Here is a 21,632-nt window from a genome sequence, read left to right as displayed (position 1 = left end):
TACATAATGGCAGAAAGACAGGACAATCAGTAAAATTTCCACTGGGAAAAGAGAAGCATGGAGGCATATAGCAGTTATTGGTGTGTAGGAATGAAGTCCTGCATTGTCTGGTCCCTCTGCCCTGGATTTGTGAGCGTTGGTCTTGATCCGACCTTGATTTTACCCTTGGAAAGGAACTCCCTTATCCATTGCTCATGACTCCAACTTTCACCCTCATCTAGACTCCTTGTGCATTTTCATACCACGTCAGACGTGGGTTTTGGCATAGACTGTCCTCAGAAGCCCTACAGTTTATATAACCTACATCCTGCTTATGTAGATCTGGGGTCCTGAGGATTGTTGTTAAGACTCAAAACAATCAAACTTTTAATTAGAAACTTGCTCCTTTGGCAATATTAATTTCTTCAAAAGTAGGTTTGTGGGGCGCCTGGGTGGCACAGTTGGTTAAGCGTCTGACTTCAGCCAGGTCACGATCTCGCGGTCCGTGAGTTCGAGCCCCGCGTCAGGCTCTGGGCTGATGGCTCAGAGCCTGGAGCCTGTTTCCGATTCTGTGTCTCCCTCTCTCTCTGCCCCTCCCCCATTCATGTTCTGTCTCTCTCTGTCCCAAAAATAAATAAACGTTGAAAAAAAAATTAAAAAAAAAAAAAATAGGTTTGTGATCTCTGGTTCCAGTCAGTTTCATGTGCCTATAACTATTACCAGAATTTTTTGTTAGGCAAAATCTTGAACCTGGTTTATTTGATTTCTGGCCACATCGCATTTTCTCAACTGAATAGTGGCACCTTGAAGCCGTTAAGTTTCGGTGGGAAGTACTACTCTCTTTTAATGTGTTTTTTGCTGCAGTACTGAGTCTTCGTGGACCTTTGTCAGTCTTACTTCCTTCTGTTTGGAATCTAGAAGCAGTCAGCTTTTGTAGTCCTTTAGGACCACAAATTATCGTAGGAGACAGATTTTACCAAATGTTTTGCCATGTCATTACATGGATTTTTCCAGCCTCCAATTTTAGCTTTCTTGTGCCTACTATTAAGCTAATATCAAATACAGTATATTAGATTTTTGTTACACCACTACCCACTTCTGTACCATTTTCTCATATTGGTTAGAGTGGCACTGTTATAATAGATAAGCTCTGAAATCTCATGGCTTTACAAAATATTTTTTTTTCCTTCACTCATATGAAGTCCAAAATGAGTGTTTCTGATTAGTGAGTTTTTCACATTGGTGGCTCAGAATCCCAGGCTTCTTCTGTCTTGTAATTCAAAATCCTCTGCATGCAGTGGCATACGAGGAAAGAAGAAGGAGTAAATTTGTCTGTGGGAGATCTTTATGGCCAGGCTTGAAAGTGAAGTACATAACTTCTACCCACAATCCATTGGCTAGAATGGACGAACAGCCCCATCTAACTGCTCAGAAATCTAAAAAATCTAATCTTTTTGCCCAGGAGGGAAAGGAAATAGGGTCAGTGAACAGTTAACCAGTCTGGATACATTAGGCTAAACTAAAGATTCATATCTGTTCGCCATAAGATTAATAACAAGTCTATAAACATTTGGACCATGATCCATGGTAAGACATACTTCATAGTCTATTGTGTACATATTAATGTGTATAAAACTGAAACAACATACATGAAACAGTATTTAATCTGTTTGTGACACACTTTGGTATTTTCTATTCTATTTTTTAAAATGCTGTCATAGCCTACTGAATCAATTTTGTGACCTAGGTTTCCAGATCTTTGGGCTAGATTTTATGATCTATATTTTATGACTAGGTTTCTGCCTGCAGCTTGAAAAACACTGCAAGGGGTAGATTAAGTTTAGGGTGCAAGTGATTTATGAAGGTATTGAAATCCATCCACTTTCATTTCAGGACACCATAACGTTGACCTAGAACTTTTTAAAACCCCATGTTTAATTTTGGCCCAGAGAGACATTTAGTCAGGAAAGATTATGGAGATAGAGATGGAGACATCAAAATGTGGGTCTAGCAGTCTCCCTAAGAGAACTAGGTTAAGGTCAGTTAATCTTTGCTAATATTCCTCTGAACTGTTAAGCTGTTAGAGTGACCAGGAAGCATTTGACAGAAGTTGAATAGTGACATTTTGCTTAACACTTTCTGTTTCCACAAATGTCTCTTCTTTTGTAGGAATCAAGTATTGGTCTAATAACCTTTGTTTTTGTTTTTTTGTAAACAGCTTGTTGCTGGTTGCAGGGGGGACAGTTTTAAAAATCTGTGACTTTGGTACAGCCTGTGACATTCAGACACACATGACCAATAACAAGGGCAGTGCTGCTTGGATGGCACCTGAAGTTTTTGAAGGTAAAATGACAAAAGCATGTTGTGATTGATAATCTTCCTTCTTACTCCATGTACATCCAGTATGTGTTTATGGCTTTACCCTGTTTCCATGGTTTTACTCCTGCATAGTACATATCATAAAGTATACAGTTAACCCTTGAACAATGCAGAGGTTAATGGCACCACTGCTCCATGCAGTTGAAAATCCACGTGTAACTTTTGACTCCCCCAAACTTAACTACTGAAAGTCTACTATTGACCAGAAGCCTTAGTAATAACATAAACATTTGATTAACACATATTTTATATATGTATTATATACTGTGCTCTTACAATAAAGTAAGCTAAGAAAAGAAAATGTTATTAAGATAATAAGGAAAACACATTTATGGTGTTAAACTGTATTTGTCAAAAAAAAAAATGTGTGTATAAATCCAGTATTCATGGGTCAGCTGTACTAAAGTCTAAGAAGGTAGTAAACAAATACAGTCCTAGATCATAATAAGATTTATATTGTCTAGCAACATTCTATGCAAATTCAAGTATATGTTCAATCCTCATTTTCATATTCTACCTATTGCAACTGTAAAAATCACCTATTTGTAACCCTAAAATCAGTATTCATGGTGCTTTCATGGTTATTTGTGGTCATGTATGGAGCAGGGAAAAATTGTGAATCATCCAACACACGTTCCCAGCTAAGGAACGAGACAGCACACACCTTCGTATTTCAGCTCTCATACTGTGTTGTTTTTATGATCTACATAGTACCACATTTTTTTCGTTCTTTATGTGCTTTTTGTTGGTGATTTTACTGTTTAAGATGGCCTCAAGAGCAGCATTGAAGTGTTCTAGTGTTCCTAAGTATAACAAGACTGGTATGTCTTACAGAGAGAAAAATGCATGCTAGCTAATCTTTATTCAGGTATGATTAATAGTGCAGTTCCATGAGTTCAATATTAAGAATCCACAATATATATTAAATAAGGTGTTTAAACAGAAACACACCTAAAACAAGGTTATGGGGTTTTTTTTGTTTTTTGTTTTTTTTTAATATATGAAATTTACTGTCAAATTAGTTTCCATACAACACCCAGTACTCATCCCAAAAGATGCCCTCTTCAGTGCCCATCACCTCCCCTCCCCTCCCTCCCACCCCCATCAACCCTAGTTTGTTCTCAGTTTTTAAGAGTCTCTTTTGCTTTGGCTCTCTCCCACTCTAACCTCTTTTTTTTTTTTTCCTTCCCCTCCCCCATGGGTTTCTGTTAAGTTTCTCAGGATCCACGTAAGAGTGAAAACATATGGTATCTGTCTTTCTCTCTCTGAGTTATTTCACTTAGCATAACACTCTCCAGTTCCATCCATGTTGCTACAAAGGGCCATATTTCATTCTTTCTCATTGCCATGTAGTACTCCATTGTGTATATAAACCACAATTTCTTTATCCATTCATCAGTTGATGGACATTTAGGTTCGTTCCATAATTTGGCTATTGTTGAGAGTGCTGCTATAAACATTGGGGTACAAGTGCCCCTATGCATCAGCACTCCTGTATCCCTTGGGTAAATTCCTAGCAGTGCTACTGCTGGATCATAGGGTAGGTCTATTTTTAATTTTTTGAGGAACCTCCACACTGTTTTCCAGAGCGGCTGCACCAGTTTGCATTCCCGCCAACAGTGCAAGAGGGTTCCTGTTTCTCCATGTCCTCTCCAGCATCTATAGTCTCCTGATTTTTTCATTTTGGCCACTCTGACTGGCGAGAAGTGATATCTGAGTGTGGTTTTGATTTGTATTTCCCTGATGAGGAGCGACGTTGAGCATCTTTTCATGTGCCTGTTGGCCATCCGGATGTCTTCTTTAGAGAAGTGTCTATTCATGTTTTCTGCCCATTTCGTCACTGGATTATTTGTTTTTCGGGTGTGGAGTTTGGTGAGCTCTTTATAGATTTTGGATACTAGCCCTTTGTCCAATGTGTCATTTGCAAATATCTTTTTCCATTCTGTTGGTTGTTTCCTTTGCTGTGCAGAAGCTTTTTATCTTCATGAGGTCCCAATAGTTCATTTTTGCTTTTAATTCCCTTGCATTTGGGGATGTGTCAAGTAAGAAATTGCTGCGACTGAGGTCAGAGAGGTCTTTTCCTGCTTTCTCCTCTAGTGTTTTGATGGTTTCCTGTCTCACATTCAGGTCCTTTATCCATTTTTAGTTTATTTTTGTGAATGGTATAAGAAAGTGGTTTAGTTTCATTCTTTTGCATGTTGCTGTCCAGTTCTCCCAGCACCATTTGTTAAAGAGACTGTCTTTTTTCCATTGGATGTTCTTTCCTGCTTTGTACAAGATTAGGTGGCCATACTTTTGTGGGTCTAGTTCTGGGGTTTCTATTCCATTCCATTGGTCTGTGTGTCTGTTTTTGTGCCAATACCATGCTGTCTTGATGATTACAGCTTGGTAGTAGAGGCTAAAGTCTGGGATTGTGATGCCTCCTGCTTTGGTCGTCTTCTTCAAAATTACTTTGGCTATTTGGGGCCTTTTGTGGTTCCATATGAATTTTAAGATTGCTTGTTCTACCTTCGAGAAGAATGCTGGTGAAATTTGGATTGGGATTGCATTGAATGTGTAGATAGCTTTGGGTAGTATTGACATTTTAACAATATTTATTCTTCCAACCCATGAGCACGGAATGTTTTTCCATTTCTCTATGTCTTCTTCAATTTCCTTCATAAGCTTTCTATAGTTTTCAGCATACAGATCTTTTACATCTTCGGTTAGATTTATTCCTAGGTATTTTATGCTTCTTGGTGCAATTGTGAATGGGATCAGTTTATTTGTCTTTCTGTTGCTTCATTGTTAGTGTATAAGAATGCAACTGATTTCTGTACATTGATTTTGTATCCTGCAACTTTGCTGAATTCATGTATCAGTTCTAGCAGACTTTTGGTGGAGTCTATCGGATTTTCCATGTATATATCATGTCATCTGCAAAAAGTGAAAGCTTGACTTCATCATTGCCAATTTTGATGCCTTTGATTTCCTTTTGTTGTCTGATTGCTGATGCTAGCACTTCCAAAACTATGTTAAACAACAGCGGTCAGAGTGGACATCCCTGTCGTGTTCCTGATCTCAGGGAGAAAGCTCTCAGTTTTTCCCCATTGAGGATGATATTAGCTGTGGGCTTTTCATAAATGGCTTTTATGATGTTTAAGTATGTTCCTTCTATCCCGACTTTCTCGAGATTTTGTATTAAGAAAGGATGCTTAATTTTGTCAAATGCTTTTTCTGCATCAGTTGAGAGGATCATATGGTTCTTATCTTTTCTTTTGTTAATGTGATGTATCACGTTGATTGACTTGCAAATGTTGAACCAGCCCTGCATCCCAGGAATGAATCCCACTTGATCATGGTGAATAATTCTTTTTATAAGCCGTTGAATTTGATTTGCTAGTATCTTATTGAGAATTTTTGCATCCATATTCATCAGGGATATTGGCCTGTAGTTCTCTTTTTTTAGTGGGTCTCTGTCTGGTTTAGGATTCAAAGTAATACTGGCTTCATAGAATGAGTCTGGAAGTTTTCCTTCCCTTTCTATTTTTTGGAATAGCTTGAGAAGGATAGGTATTATCTCTGCTTTAAATGTCTGGTAGAATTCCCCAGGGAAGCCATCTGGTCCTGGACTCTGATTTGTTGGGAGATTTTTGATAACTGATTCAATTTCTTCGCTGGTTATGGGTCTGTTCAAGCTTTCTATTTCCTCCTGTTTGAGTTTTGGAAGTGTGTGGGTGTTTAGGAATTTGTCCATTTTTTCCAGGTTGTCCAGTTTGTTGGCATATAATTGTTCATAGTATTCCCTGATAATTGCTTGTATTTCTGAGAGATTGGTTGTAATAATTCCATTTTCATTTATGATTTTATCTATTTGGGTCGTCTCCCTTTTCTTTTTGAGAAGCCTGGCTAGAGGTTTATCAATTTTGTTTATTTTTTCAAAAAACTAACTCTTGGTTTCATTGATCTGCTCTACAGCTTTTTTAGATTCTATATTGTTTATTTCTGCTCTGATCTTTATTATTTCTCTTCTTCTGCTGGGTTTGGGGTGTCTTTACTCCTCTGCTTCTATTTCCTTTAGGTGTGCTGTTAGATTTTGTATTTGTGATTTTTCTTGTTTCTTGAGATAGGCCTGGATTGCAATGTATTTTCCTCTCAGGACTGCCTTCGCTGCATCCCAAAGCATTTGGATTGTTGTATTTTCATTTTTGTTTCCATATCTTTTTAAATTTATTCTCTAATTGCCTGGTTGACCCATTCATTCTTTAGTAGGGTGTTCTTTAACCTCCATGCTTTTGGAGGTTTTCTAGACTTCCATGTTTTGACCAGTTGACATTAAGAGCCTCACAGGAACCCAACTCTGATTGCCCCTATGAGCAAATGATTCAGCATTCACTAATTTCAGTCTTCGCAGAAACTTTATAGAACATAAATACGAGGAATAGTAAGACTCAACTGTACTTTTGTATTGGTTTCCTAGCAATTAAAAATTGACATCTAAAGTTGAAATGAGCATGCCTTTGGAGTACAAGTAATTTGGCAGAAATATGATAACTAAGAAAGACAAGTAAAGAAAAATCTTATGTTTAGTTTCTTTTTTTAAGTTTATTTGAGAGAAAGAACAAGTGGGGGGAGGGACAGAGAGGGAGAGAGGGTATCCCAAGCAAGCTCCAGTGCTGTCAGCACTGAGCTGGACGCAGGGCCCAATCTCAAGAAACGTGAGATCATGACCTGAGTCGAAATCAAGAGTCAGACGCTTAACTGACTGAGCCACCCAGGCACCCCTGTTCGCTTTCTTTTACATCTCCATATTTCACACAAGTTCTAAAAGAATGGTCTATAAATTCATGATAGGTTTCTGTATGAAAACATCAAGCTATCTGTTAAATGAGTAAAGTTGAACTGAAGATGTGTGATTTGTATATTAGGAAGTAAGACTGTCCATAAAATTTAGATATGTTTAGTAATCAGTCAGGTTCTGCTTATGTCTTATTTCTTTTATTTTTGATGAATTTAAAGATTTTTGTTTCTTTGTTTATAGCCACTTGAGGGAAAGAGAAATTTGCTGTGCACATGGTCACTTGAGTGGACCTATTTTGCCCTAAAATTCAATCAAAAAGTGAATGGACCAGCAAATGTTAAATTATACAAAATTAAATAATGTCTCCTGTTTTTAAGTTCATATACAGAATACATTGTTTTAAAACTATTTAAAATACTTTTTTGTGTGTTAAAATAACATAGTATTACTATAGTATGGAAAGCAAAAAGATTTGTTTATTCAAAAAAGCCCAGAAATAAAAGTTACTTTTAATATTTAGAGTAACAAAGCTCATACTGTTAAGCTAGACTTCTTCATTTCTGAAAGATGTCAGCACCTGTAGCCCAAGTCCGACTGTAATCTCATTTTAATGCTTACAGTGTGCAGCTTAGTTGCATGTGTAATGCACGTGCTAAGTACATGTGTAGCTATCACTATAATAATTGCTCGTTGTTACAGTGGGGTTTTTGTGGGTTTTGGCTGTTTATTGTGCTGATTCACCCACCAATTTAGTGATCCTACAAATTTGGCAGCGTAATCTGCTTACTATAAATTTGTTATGCATAATTTTCACTGCTTACAACTTTTAAGTTTGCAAATTAAATTTTATCTTGCCAGATATTGAAAAGAAAATCTTATCACTAAATTAGAAATTTCTTCTGCTTTGCTAGTAGGGTAGTTCTATCCATCAAAAGAATGAATGGGAGAAGAAAATTTAAGATTAAAAAATTACAGAAAGTAATGTACAAATGTTTCATACTGTGTCCCAGGGAAAGTATAAGTCTAAATAAATAGAAGAAAGGTCCTATGCCTCGGAATGAAAAGGTACAAAATGACCAACTTTCTAAGGTGATTTTTTTAGTGCATTAACACTCAGTTCATTAAATAAATATATTTGTTGCAGAGTCTTAAGGTATTTCACAAAGAGTAATTTCTCAGCTCTACATGCAGCATCCTCCTGTACACAGTGCTCACTCTTAAAATTTATGAAAACAGTTGTTTCTGTAAGTCATGTGGAAAAAAGTCTTGAAATTATACCACCTTTTTTTCTAGGTAGCAATTACAGTGAAAAATGTGACGTCTTCAGCTGGGGTATTATCCTTTGGGAAGTAATAACACGTCGGAAACCCTTTGATGAGATTGGTGGCCCAGCTTTCCGTATCATGTGGGCTGTTCATAATGGTTCGTAAAAAGAAATTTTTCTTTAATTATTTTGCATATTTTCTGTCTGGAAAATTGTGTCTACTCAAAGAAAATCATTTATCCCTAACATTAAAACGTCCAGTTCTTTGTTGCCAGAATACTTTGCTGCCATCAGTCTCCTGCACTCCTCCCCACACCCCCCAAATCAGTCAGGGCAGTGCCGAGACTGATCCTATCCTTAGAACAAGGCTGAGGAGGTCTGCTGATTCTGCTGATTTGGGAAAGGCCATCAATACAGCCAGAGCCAGCTACCTAGGATGGCTTTCTCCAGGGGATAGAAAAGCATTGGGTTGGACTCTGTGGAGAAAATAAAATTTAAAAATTAAATAAATAAGTAAAATCTCTTCTCATGATCAAGGTAGTTGAGGGAGGTATAACCTTTTCTCTTGAGGAAGCAAATAATAATAATAAGAGTTGTTACTTAAGCTATTCGTAAAGACAAAACAGAGTTCCTCACATACTCTTTCTTTTTATCTCCTCATCCATCCTTATGAAGGGAGTACTATTCCTCATTTTACAGTTTTATAGGTTGGGAAACTGAGACCTAAACAGGAAAAGGAAGTTGCCCAAGGTCACTAGATTAGTAAGTGGTATTGCTGGGATTCATATCCAGATCTCTGTGACTGTCGGTGCCCATATTTTTAAATTATATTGATATATGAACTCTTTCTTTGCATCCCTCCCGCTCCTTTTAGACCTGTAGTTATGTTTCTAACCACTTATGATGTTAAAATACATGTTCTTCATAATCTAGTTACTTCACATTTTATTTGGAATATAAATAAACTCTTCATGAAGGGAAACCTTGTTTAACCTTCCTAATTTTTACATCACTCTCTAATTTATCATTTGGCTGTAATCATTCTGATTATGGCATTTTAGTTTTATTGGCATTTTAATACACTATTCCACAAATCATACAAATACCTGCCTAATTAGGTCATTAATAGACTTGTCAAACAGTGCCATCATCTGAGTAATCTTAAGTGTTTTTACCAGTTTCCTGTACTACCTTTCAGTTTACTACCTTTAATGTCATTGTAGAGAGTACTAGAGCACTGACAAGACAGTGTTTCATGTTTTCTCTGTCACTTGTCAGTAAATAATTGACAGTGAAGTAAGGAATAAAAGAACTAACTTGTTGGTGAAATTACAAAAACTTCATTATATTTGAGGCTTTCTTTAAGATAGGGACCTCACTAATAATATTACAGTCTTGGTAATTACGTAAAAGTTGATAGTTTTCAGCTTGTGAAATGACAGATTCACAGCAGCTAAAAAATGTCTGCCACCAACAAAAGAGTCATTTGGAGGTCAGTGAGTATGATACCACAGTGATGTGACTTTTCTGCTATGGAAGATTTTTCAAACACATTTGAAATTTTTACAGTAAATCTGAAAATACAGTTCAAGGAAGATTACCTCAAGCCACCATTTTATTTTCTTAATAAAACACTAAGCCATTATTATTTGTTAAAAGAACAATATTAGAACAAATGAAATATTATTTCTCAGTCTCACTCTTAACCATAATGCATATAAAAATTTTAATTTAACTTTGCAAAAAGTATAGCTTCCCCTTTATGAAAATATGTTAACCTAATAGACCAAAAAAAAATGTACTTTTATTATTCCAAAATAAATCTTAAATTACAAGAACTATAAAATAACTACTGTATTGGAAATACATATAAAAAGCTTACACCATTCTTTGGGTAAATACATTCTTTCCCCCCTCCCTCTAATTTTCAATTATAGGTACTCGACCACCACTGATCAAAAATTTACCTAAGCCCATTGAGAGCCTGATGACTCGTTGTTGGTCTAAAGATCCTTCTCAGCGCCCTTCAATGGAGGAGATTGTGAAAATAATGACTCACTTGATGCGGGTATAATCCTTCTCTTGAGGGGCTTTGGATTTAGGGGAATTTGATATATACTGAGTTTGAATGGGATTTTGAAGTAAAGAGACATTATTGCTTTTTTCTGCTTTATACTTTTCTGTGTTGTCCAAGTTAGAATGGGTACTTATCACTCCTATAATCAAAGGAAGAAATGTTATTTTGGAAAAGAAAAAAGTCTAGTTCTTTATACTGGAAAGATAGCTAGACTAGGTTTCTGGACTTGGTTTTTCCTCCTGTGTAACTTAGTGGACAAATGTGTTTGTTTTGGGGGCCTGTTGCCTCATCTGTAATGTGAGGGAAGCTGAATTAAATGTCTTTACAGGACTTAGGTATATTCTGACTCTAATACTTGCCAAACTAAATTTTAAATTTTCTTGAGTGCAGATCTTCTTCAAACAATCATTTATCTGCAGGGCAATAGGATGGTTGCATTCCCAGACACCTTTATTTAAATGATTTTTACCTTCTGGTTTTTCATTGCATATTTTTAGCTTTTCATTTGCCATTAAAAAGTTAAACTTCTAGGATTTATGGAATTTTTAAATTTAGAAGAACCCTGTTAAATGATCATCAAAATGTCTTAGTCTATAAACAAACACTTTTAGAATTATTTGAATAATTTTAGGACTCTGGTTTTTGGTGCACTAGCAAAATCGATCAAGCGCTACTTTGACTTTTAAAAGTTCACATACTGGGGCGCCTGGGTGGCGCAGTCGGTTTAGCATCCGACTTCAGCCAGGTCACGATCTCGCGGTCCGTGAGTTCGAGCCCCGCGTCAGGCTCTGGGCTGATGGCTCAGAGCCTGGAGCCTGTTTCCGATTCTGTGTCTCCCTCTCTCTCTGCCCCTCCCCCGTTCATGCTCTGTCTCTCTCTGTCCCAAAAATAAATAAACGTTGGAAGAAAAAAAAAAAGTTCACATACTTATGAAAAGTCCCTGAATTTCGGAACAATTTGCTCACTAGAAGAACCCTTCAAACTCCTTAAATATATACTTCCTAAATGGCCAAAGATCTGTTTATTCTATTGAAACCAAGCATGAAGTACTCTGATTAAAACTTCCCGTCATATGTGGATACCAGCTATACATCAGGCCCTAAAGATATGGTCATAATAAAACAACTTGGTCGCCATAGTCAGATACTTGAAAACATTGGGATACATAAATTGTTCAAATTATAGTTGTACTTATATTTGCTTTGTCTGATTTGAAAAGAAAACCTTCCTTTTTTCCCCTAAGTTCTAATATTTATCCAGCAAAAATTTCCAATATTACATCTCCAGTTTATAGAGAAACAGCCATAATCTATCTCTGATATTCAAAATATTAGTTCTAACAATTATTCTATGACATAACAGGCTCAGTTGCCAGACTAACAATAATTTCAGCAGTTCGGAAGTGATATATATGTGATATATCTGTGTTCCCTTACAGAAATGTATGCTGTTTTCTTCAAAACTATCTAGGCTCTATGTAAAATAGATACTTAAGTAGATATATGGCATTGATCATAGTGGAAAGTCAAAAGAGTAGCACATTATCATCATCTTTGTAAAATCAAAAACTTAAGGAACATACTGAGTTTAGGTATCTGTAAATTCAGTGTATGCCTTACAGAAAATAAAGCAGCACTTTCCTACTTTCAAATCCCAGAAAAAAGAAATAATTAATGTGTACTCTGCAAGTTAATTCTTACAGGATTTAATTTGTATTAAAGAAATTTTAAATTGTAATTTACTTTTTCATACATAGTACTTTCCAGGAGCAGATGAGCCATTACAGTATCCTTGTCAGTACTCAGATGAAGGACAGAGCAATTCTGCCACCAGTACAGGTAAATGGATAGATTGGAAGAGTAATAACCTAATTTTTTTGTGTCTCTGTTCCCATGAAATTATAATCAAGAGGCAATGAATGATGTCTCTATTTGCATTTTAATTTCTTCATTTCATATGATTGACTGCAATTTGAGTTTCCTGGTGCATCATTCTTCATGAAGGTACCGAGATTAAAGAGTTACTAAAGACTTGCTTCCAAGTCTTAGAATTCTTGCATAGTTATATATAAAAAGATGGGATATTGTATTGCTGGGAATGTCATTCTTTATTTGAAAAATAAAAATCATTTTTACACTGATACTGCTACATCAAAGAATATTAGAAATTATTGTAAATATAAAAAACAACGTATTTCTTCATCATGAACACCCTACTTTTTGGTCTTTGTAGAAGAGTCTATAGAAACTCTTATTTAAGAACTCTTATTTTTAGTTCAAAGTTCCTTACTTTTCTAAATATCAAGTAGTAGTGGGATTGAAGTTTGTGATCATCAAAAAAGACCATAGAAATAACTCTCTTAGAAAAATTGTGCCTCTCAAATTATATGGCATTTTAAGCATTCATTGTTAATTTAATTAAAAGGGCTTGTGTGTGTATATACACAATATTTATCCTGTACTTAAAATTGTATTTTTACCGACAAATATTTTTACTGATCTAAATAATCGCATTTATTTTAATCTGGTTTAATAGTTCCCAAATTCCATTTTTACCGAAAATCTTTTGAGTTGCACTGAATTCTTAAATGCACTTCTCTAAAATTCCATCATGTGTTTCTACCACTGCTTCCAAACCCTCTCTCTGTTTAAGTGCTGTGACCTTCAGTCCTTTGATTCTTCTGTTTACTGAGCCACAGTTCTCTTAGGTCCTTCCTTTCATCCTCCCTTCACTTAATTCCAGCTGGTTATTATAATTTCTTATCTTAAGCTTGTTTGGCTAAACTTAATTTGTTAAGTCTGACACTCAGTTTCCCCTTGTCTATAGCAGTGCAGCTGAATGTGTCTGGAGACAACTCATGTTTAAGGTCTTCAAATGCCTTAGTGATTTAGTGACGTTGGATAGTTGTGCCATATTTTAGTCTATCTCCTCTCTCTTAGATGTCTTAATTGTATACTTTAGCCTCTCTCCTCAAACTTCAAACATCTCTTCACTACACACTTTTAGCTGATCCCATTTGTTATTTCTTTGAGAAAATTGGAGTAATCAGAAAAGATAGCTTTCAGAAGCTGCCCCGCTACATCTGCCCACCTACCTGTATCTGGGCCCTTCTGCTCTCCATTCTCTTCTGTTAAAATGGCTAAGCTCTCCATGCTCTCACCAAAGGCAGGCGTGTCTGCTTGTGCACTATATCCCATCTGCTCTTTCCAGTTGTTCTTCCCTCAGTCTCTTGCCTCATCAGTGTTAGTCTTTCTACTGGAATCATTCCCAAGGCATGTATAGTCTGTACTTACATTCTGTTACCTCTTCCCATTCTTTCCTGTGCCCAGTCCATTCAGGCTTTTATTATACCGCTACTCCAGAATTGCTCTTGTCAAGGTCACCAGTTGTCTCCACATAACTAAATCAAAATGAATGATTTTTAGTTCTCTTCTTTTTTGACTTTCAGTAACATTTGACACAGTTCATTACTCTCTCCTTCTATAGCATGTTCTTCAGTTGATCTTCAGGATACCATAGTAGCCTGGATTTCATCTTCCGTCTCTGGCCACTTTTTCTGATGGTTTCCTAGGCTGGTTATTTTTTTATCTTCCTAACCTACACATGTCAGTATTCCTAGGGCTCAGTCATTGAGCCTTTCGCTTATTTCTCTACACTCATCTCCTTCATGATCTCATCCAGTATCGTGGTTTTATATACCATCTATTTGCTGGTATTTTGCTCCATCCCAGACCTGACCTTTGTACTCCTATATCCACCTACTTGCTTGATACCTGATAGGAAATCAAACTTATGTTTTCCAAGTTAAACTTCTGATAGTCCCTTCAAACTTACTTCTCCCATCATCTTCACCATCTTGATTAATAGCCACTCTGATTTACCAGCTCAGGCTAAGAACCTTAAAGTCATCCTTGTACTGTTAGAAGACTGATAAGCATTTTGGTTCCCTTTCTGTGCTATCCTTAAAATTCCATTTAAAATGGATTTGTTTGGATATCTTTATTGACTTGAAAAGTCTTATTTTGTTCATATTCATGTCTTGTTAGTTTAGAAAATAATTTACGTTACATATTATTGAATAAAGCATCTGTATTATTCCAACCTGTAGTCATAAATGTTTCTGCTTTCCTAGGCTCATTCATGGACATCGCTTCTACAAATACCAGTAATAAAAGTGACACTAATATGGAGCAAATTCCTGCAACAAATGATACTATTAAACGCTTAGAATCAAAATTGTTGAAAAATCAGGCAAAGCAACAGGTTTGTTTTGTTACTAAAAGTAAAATTGTGTGATGACCTTACTAGTAGTCATAACTTTATGCTAACTAAAATTAATTATTTGACATCTTCCATTATACAAGTGCTGAGTCTTATTCTTGAAGCAGATAAGAATAGAGACATAAAATGAGATTCTCCTACTGTTTATTACCGATCAAATTGTTTTGTCTTCTGATTATGGCTGCCTTTGCCAACAGCGCAACTCCCTCCCTGTGATGTTCCCTAACTTTAATGGTTAAATATGTAAGATGATTATTTCTTGGTTCTACTACTCAGTTAAAGGAGTTTATCCTCAGTCTGTCATTTCATACTGTTCAGATTTATTATGTTTTTGCTGTTACTGGTTTAAAAGTATGTTAAGTAGTGATTTTATTCATCTTACATGATACATTTAGGTTAAAGAATAATCGTAGCATTTAACTTCCAACTCTAGTGACTGCCGTTTCCTAAAGGCAGTGTTTGTAGCTTGCTCTCCCTTAGAACCTCCTTTTTCCTTCAGAACAGCACAGAATCTCTAAGAATCTCAGTTGATATCTTCCTCCTCCTAGGTTGCCCAGGATTTTTAAATTTAAAGAATTTCAATAATTCAAATTGACCTGTAATTTTAACAGAGTGAATCGGGACGTTTAAGCCTGGGAGCTTCCCGTGGGAGCAGCGTGGAGAGCTTGCCCCCCACCTCTGAGGGCAAGAGGATGAGTGCTGACATGTCTGAAATAGAAGCCAGGATTGCTGCGACAACAGGTAAAAAGGAAGTAAAAATCTGCAGAGGAGTGGAAAGAGTAGTTTCAGTTGTTTCACCTGTGGCGATGTCAGGGGTTTTTTGTGTTATGAATTTTTTTAAAGCAGGAAGTGGGCTTACAGTAGACTTTCTAAGCTGCTAACAGTAATTTATGTTTTTCTCCAGTTCCAAATAAGGCAGGTATGACTTGTAAAATTATTTGGATCATAAATTATATTTTTATCAAATGTAATTCAACTCAAACATGAGCTAAACATTTAAGTGGGAAATTGAAATTTTGCCAAAACTAGTATGTTTCAGAGGATTTTGAGTGATTCTACTAGAATTTGTGCTAACTTCACATAATGGCAAATATTTTGTTTTGAAATTAGCAGAAAAATATACTATAGATCCAAGTGTGGTTTGGCTTTACTGTCTGCTCTTTCTCCTTCTGGTAGCAAAAATAGATAAGTGTAATATAAAAGATCACGGTAATTTCATTCAATCTTGGAAAAGTTAGCATTTGAATTCCATTTTTTCACTTCTTAAAATGATTAATTACAGAGGTACTGGTCAGCACAAAAACAGTTACAGTTGACTCTTGAACATTGTAGAGGTTAGGGACATTAACCCGCCATGCAGTCAAAAATCCACATGTAACTTTTGACTACCCCAGAACTTAACCATTAATAACCTACCATTGACCTGAAACCTTACAATAATACAAACAATTGCTGAACACATATTTTGCATGTTATATGTATTATATACTGTATTCTTAAAATAAGCTAGAGAAAGAAAGTGTTATTAAGAATATTATACTGTATCTTTTCTTTAATCACATGTAATTGGATACATGCAGTTGAAACTCATGTTGTTCAAGGGTCGTAATACTGGTTTAATTTGTTTTCTTTCCAATTCTTCTAGGAGTAGAGGGGAGCTAATTATAAAAGTAAATACATTTCTTTTGTGGAAAATGTGGAAATGTAAACAAACAACAAAAAACCCACAATTTTCTATAATTGTCCCACTCAAGAGAGAAGCATTTAACAATTTTATATATTTACCTCTGGTCTTTTAAGCCATATATGTGTATACATGTGTATTCTCATGTATATTAGCGTATATATTCTTTAACTTAGCTAACCAGGTTCGTGTGTTTTTTGTTTTGTTTTGTTTTTTAGGTATTTTTCTCATTTTTTTTTTCTAAATGGAATATTCTCATTTTGTGTGGAGCTTTTTTCAGAAAGAAGTTTTCCAGAGGAATGTCATACTGTACTTGTCTTCATCTAATTATGATCACTGACTGTATCAGCATTAGAATCAGTTAGATATAGAATATTCAAAATAGCTATGTCTTTAACACCTAAGCTTTTTTTTTTTTTTAAATAAAGAAATTTGAAGGTAGGCTCCGTGATCATTAGGCAGCTGAATTTCTCTGTCTCTGTGCCACAAGCCATATTGCGTGACTTGTCTCCTCAAAGACTTTGTGTTGCTGAATAACTATTACAATTCTAGTCATCACATCCACAGTCAGGGCAGCAAGAAAGGAGAATTAGGGGAATGCCAAAGGGTATATGCCCAAGCTCTTTCAAAGATCTTTATCAGAAGTTCCCCCTAACAACTTCCATATATGCCTTTGGCCATCATAATATGGTCAGATGGCTACAGATGGCTGCACGGGAAAGAAGGATCTGTGATCTTTTATCTGGGAACATTGCTGCCTTGAATAAAGTCAGAGTTCTGTTGCTAAGAAAGATGGGAAAGACAGAGATTGGAAGGGGACTTGCAGTCTCTGCCACATGGATGAATCTTCATAAATAATCAAGTTGAATGGAGCTCACTAGCCACTAACAAGCCTTCCTGGTCCCTGCGTCATAAGTGTTTTTCTGTCAAGTGAGGGCTTCTCAGTGTAGTGTCAGGTGAATAGCGCACACAGTGACATACCTTCACTCTTGGGGAACCTTTTTCCCTTCAGGGATGTCATTCAAGTTAGATCAGCTAAGTAATGATGGCTAGTGGCATTATTAAGATAATGGCCTTAAAATAAGTGGCATTATTATAGTTTTGTATCTTTGCTAGTGTCAGTTTTCTAGTCAGGTACTGATTTATTATTATTCTTTACAGAAGTGATATTTCACTAGTTAAAAAACAACCACACACATTTAGATTATCTCACTCTCTAAATGTAGAATAGATGCTGTTGAACATCCATTGAATTCATACAATTCAGATTTTTTTTAATGAATTGTCTTACTTTGAAAGATTCGAATTCTCCAGCTTCTAACACTGTTCACATGTAATGGGAATGCACCTTGAACTTTGAAAACTACAGTAAACATTCAGTTTAATAGAAGTATGTGTAACATTCAGTTTAATAGAAGTATGTGTAAATATTTATATTTATAAAAGCATATACATTTCATTCTTTGATTCAATAATTACTATTTAATCACCGAATTTTACTTTATAGCACACTTCAAGAAACGTCTATCTGGAATATATATTCCTGTGTTTGTGTAATTAAAAAAATATGGCAGCTTATTTCTTTTTAACTCCTCTCTCCCTTCCCACTTTCATCCTAGCTCCCCATTGCTTATCAGTGATTTCACTTAGGTAGATTGTTTCTATGAACATGTTTGAAATTTTGCTTCCTCATTATCCTGCAGCTTTGTTTGTCTCTGTCCTTTTTTTTTTTTCTCCTAATTAAAACCAGTATGTGACACGTCTTTATTGATAGTTTTCTCCTAAATCACGCCTTTTCCAAGCATGGATGAAAAGTTAGACAGTCCTGCATGCCATTCTGCATGAAGTATTATTAACATAGCTATTTGAAAATTATTCTGTTTTTATAGTTAATCATTTTCTGTGTTACTGTTTGTGGTTGTTTGCATGTATACTGTATATATATGTTTTTGCAGCCTATTCCAAGCCTAAACGGGGCCACCGTAAAACTGCTTCATTTGGCAACATTCTGGATGTCCCTGAGATCGTCATATCAGGTATCAAAGACCACCTGAGTTGGTCTAATAGCTGTGGGACCGGAATAATGATCCCTGGTACTTATAAAATGCTTCTTGCTCCAATCTTTATAGGACATGAAAATAGACACCTGCATACAGTAACTAGGGAGACAGATTGAAAACTATACATTTATATACAATGAAGCAGGCTTGACAGGATACCTTAAATCTCCAAAAATGAGAGTAAAATAGAAGGCAAAGTAAACCTTTTCACACAAAGGAGAATGCTAGCCCAGAATTCTACCATCGTCCTCCCTGCTTTTAAATGAGCACGTGAGCTGAACCAAGACGTTGTTTTCTCTCACCAGAAAGAGGAAACAACTATTTAAAAATATTTGATGTCCTGGGCTCTTTTCCTTCCTTGGTTTCTCCTTTTTGGACTCTGTTGAGGCTTCCTATCCAAGCCTCTTTCTGTTGGTAGCAAGTGAAATACGAAGTTGAGAAAAGAGAATTGCTAAATACCATGTTGCCTTAACATAGAAAATAGAAACAGAGTAAAATTAAATGAGATTTGCTGTTTTGCATGGTGTCTTGACAAAGAATCGTGGTCAATTCTGATTCTTATGTGTTATTAGGAGAATCTTTTTGCAAATTACATGTTTTTATACCTAAGTCACACATGGTACTTCAGTGTCTTAAAATTGGTAAATTGCCTTTATTTCTTCTCATGGTGATAATTTCATAGATGAATCTAAATCACCATTTTTGATAGAAATTTAAATGGCATATATCGGTTAATGTATGTCACCAAAGTGATCCTGTATTCGGGCACCTGGGTTGCTTAGTCAGGCAAGCATCCATCTCTTGATCTCAGTGCAGGTTTCATGAGATCGAGTTGCACATCAGGCTCTGTGCTGATTCTCTCTCCTTCTCTCTTTGCCCCTCCCCACCACATGTGTACATGCCCTTGCTCCCCCCCCCCCCCCAGAATAAATATATAAACTTAAAATAATATATATCTTTTATTTATTCCTCTGCTTTAGGTTTTCCTCCACCTCTTCCCAAAAAGAAACACAGTTTTCCCTACACACATTCATGGATGTGATTTTGGTGAATTCTTCAGCAGTGTGTATTGCTTGTGATTGTATTTCTAGCATAGCATTGTAGTTGAATATCTAGAGGTCTTTTTCTCCCATAGTAAGATGAAAACAGAATAGACACCATGCCTTTGTTACTTATTATTGATTGTATCAGAGTTATCTGGCACGATGCCTCACACATTGCGTTTAATAAATATGTGCCTATTAACTGAACAAACTATTATTGACCTCCCATGGCTGGGAACTAGGATACATATAAAATGTGTATAAATTATAAATATGTATAATACAGAAATTACACAATTCTTAGGATCCTGGCATTTGGTCTGTATAAAACTATATTAGAGTAATTAATGTTTATTTTTTCAAAGTGATTTATTTTATAATACCACTGTTGCTGTTCAGAGAGGAGTTAACCCACTTCTCACATAGTAATTTTACTTATTGAGTCATGGCCTGCTTGCAGAACTTGCAGTCATTTTACCTCCATACCAAAAGGTGCTATGTTTAAGGGAATAATATTTTGACTAAAAAAGTGGCAACATTTAAACTTTTAAACTGTGATTATCATTAATGTTTGAGTGAATCAGGAGAAGTTAGGTAAATGGCAATATAATCTTAATCCATGTCTTAACGAATAAAGCATTAACAAATACACACACACATAACGAATGATGTAGCCAGTACTGTACACAATAATGAGGGAGAATGAAGAGAAAGAATAGTCTCAGTGGTTCTCAACCAGAATGAATTTGCTCCTTACAGGATATTTGGCAACATCTGGAAACATTTTTGGTTGTCACAAGTGGCAGGGGGCATATAGTAGGCAGGAGCCCAGGATGCTGCTAAACATCCTACAATGTACCAATCTTCCACAAACCAAGAATTATCCAGCTAAAATGTCAACAGTGGCAGGGCTGAGAAACTGGTTTCACATAGATGCTCTATGTGACTCTAAAGTAGTTTAAATAAAGTACATCATCTTAATTGATGTCCATAGCTGTCTTATAACTGGATTACCAGATAAAATTACAGCCATTTTACAAATGAGGAACTTTGATCAAATAGGTTTTGTGTGGTTTTCCCAGAAACACATAGCTAGGGTCCCAACTTAGATCTGACACCAAATCACATCAATTTTCTCCTCTTCTGTTTGAGTCAGAGAAGATAGAGCAATTCTGCCTTGCTCCTCTTTAGTGTTCACATTAAAGAGAGCTCTTTGGCCAGCAGACCCTCTTTTATGGTAACTGAGTCCTTATGGAGTCAGGAAACTTTAATTCTGCTCTTAATTTGTCAGAGCAACAATGCTGTTCAAATAGAAATGGTATTCATTAATACATTTTATTAAATATTCTTGTTGATTCCCCCCCCCCAGATATCCAAATATTAACTTAATCAGCTTTGCTTTCTTTAATGAAAGAATATAAGCACTGGAATTACTACAGTTGGACATAAAAGCAAAACATTAATGTGTTCTTATGTTTATTTTTAAATTGAATTAAATATGAAAATATAACCCATGCTTTGGGAATATTTCAAATGTCTTACATGGCCATTTTAACTATAAAGGAGGGCATTACTTAATTCCCAAAATTTCTTAGTACCTTCTAGAATTTTTTTTTCCTCGAAGTCAGTTTCCCACAAGTTCTTTGTGGTATTACAGTGCCTCTTGATATACCCAATCTGGTATTCATTAGCACTGGATCCCAGTTGTAAGCATTTTTTTAATATAGATTTTTTTTTTATCTTATCTGTTATGAATAAGTAGTTTGAATAATAACTTTCCTTTGGCCAGGTGCAGTATACTGAGTCTGATGTACTTCTTGGAATAAACTGCCTCTTTTTCTTTTTCTAATTCTGATTTTTTTTTTTTAAGTTTATAATTTTGAGAGAGAGAAAGAGCAAGAGAAAGTACATGAGCAGGGAGGAGCAGAGAGAGAGAGAGGATCCTAAGCAGGCTCCGTGCTGGATCCCACAAAACATGAGATCATGACCCAAGCCAAAATCAAGAGTCGAGTGCTTAACTGACTGAGCTATCTAGGCATTCCTGAACTGCCTCTTTTAGTAAGAGTGTTCATCTAAGCATCACAA

At 35.9% G+C, this 21,632-nt stretch overlaps 1 protein-coding gene across 7 annotated transcripts in view; it reads left to right on the top strand.

Moving 5' to 3' along the window:
• MAP3K7 (mitogen-activated protein kinase kinase kinase 7) overlaps nucleotides 1-21,632 on the top strand; it is an 84,338-nt gene that overhangs the window by 27,682 nt on the left and 35,024 nt on the right. For 6 of the 7 annotated variants that reach the window (XR_007152170.1, XR_007152169.1, XR_007152166.1 and 3 more), the window contains exons 6-12: nucleotides 2,198-2,322; nucleotides 8,432-8,560; nucleotides 10,340-10,470; nucleotides 12,236-12,317; nucleotides 14,612-14,742; nucleotides 15,372-15,501; nucleotides 18,400-18,480. Coding sequence is in view for 2 of the 7 variants with exons in the window: in XM_047858748.1 (XP_047714704.1) it covers nucleotides 2,198-2,322; nucleotides 8,432-8,560; nucleotides 10,340-10,470; nucleotides 12,236-12,317; nucleotides 14,612-14,742; nucleotides 15,372-15,501; nucleotides 18,400-18,480 (809 nt within the window). In the remaining 5 variants the exon portion in view is untranslated. The remainder of the gene's footprint in view (nucleotides 1-2,197; nucleotides 2,323-8,431; nucleotides 8,561-10,339; nucleotides 10,471-12,235; nucleotides 12,318-14,611; nucleotides 14,743-15,371; nucleotides 15,502-18,399; nucleotides 18,481-21,632) is intronic. The other variant, XM_047858750.1, reaches the window with a different exon arrangement.

This window comes from Prionailurus viverrinus, chromosome B2 (assembly GCF_022837055.1).
Source record: "Prionailurus viverrinus isolate Anna chromosome B2, UM_Priviv_1.0, whole genome shotgun sequence".
NCBI lineage: Eukaryota > Metazoa > Chordata > Mammalia > Carnivora > Felidae > Prionailurus > Prionailurus viverrinus.
Note: the sequence above shows the minus strand (reverse complement) of the source record. Positions and strands in the feature narration are given on the sequence as shown.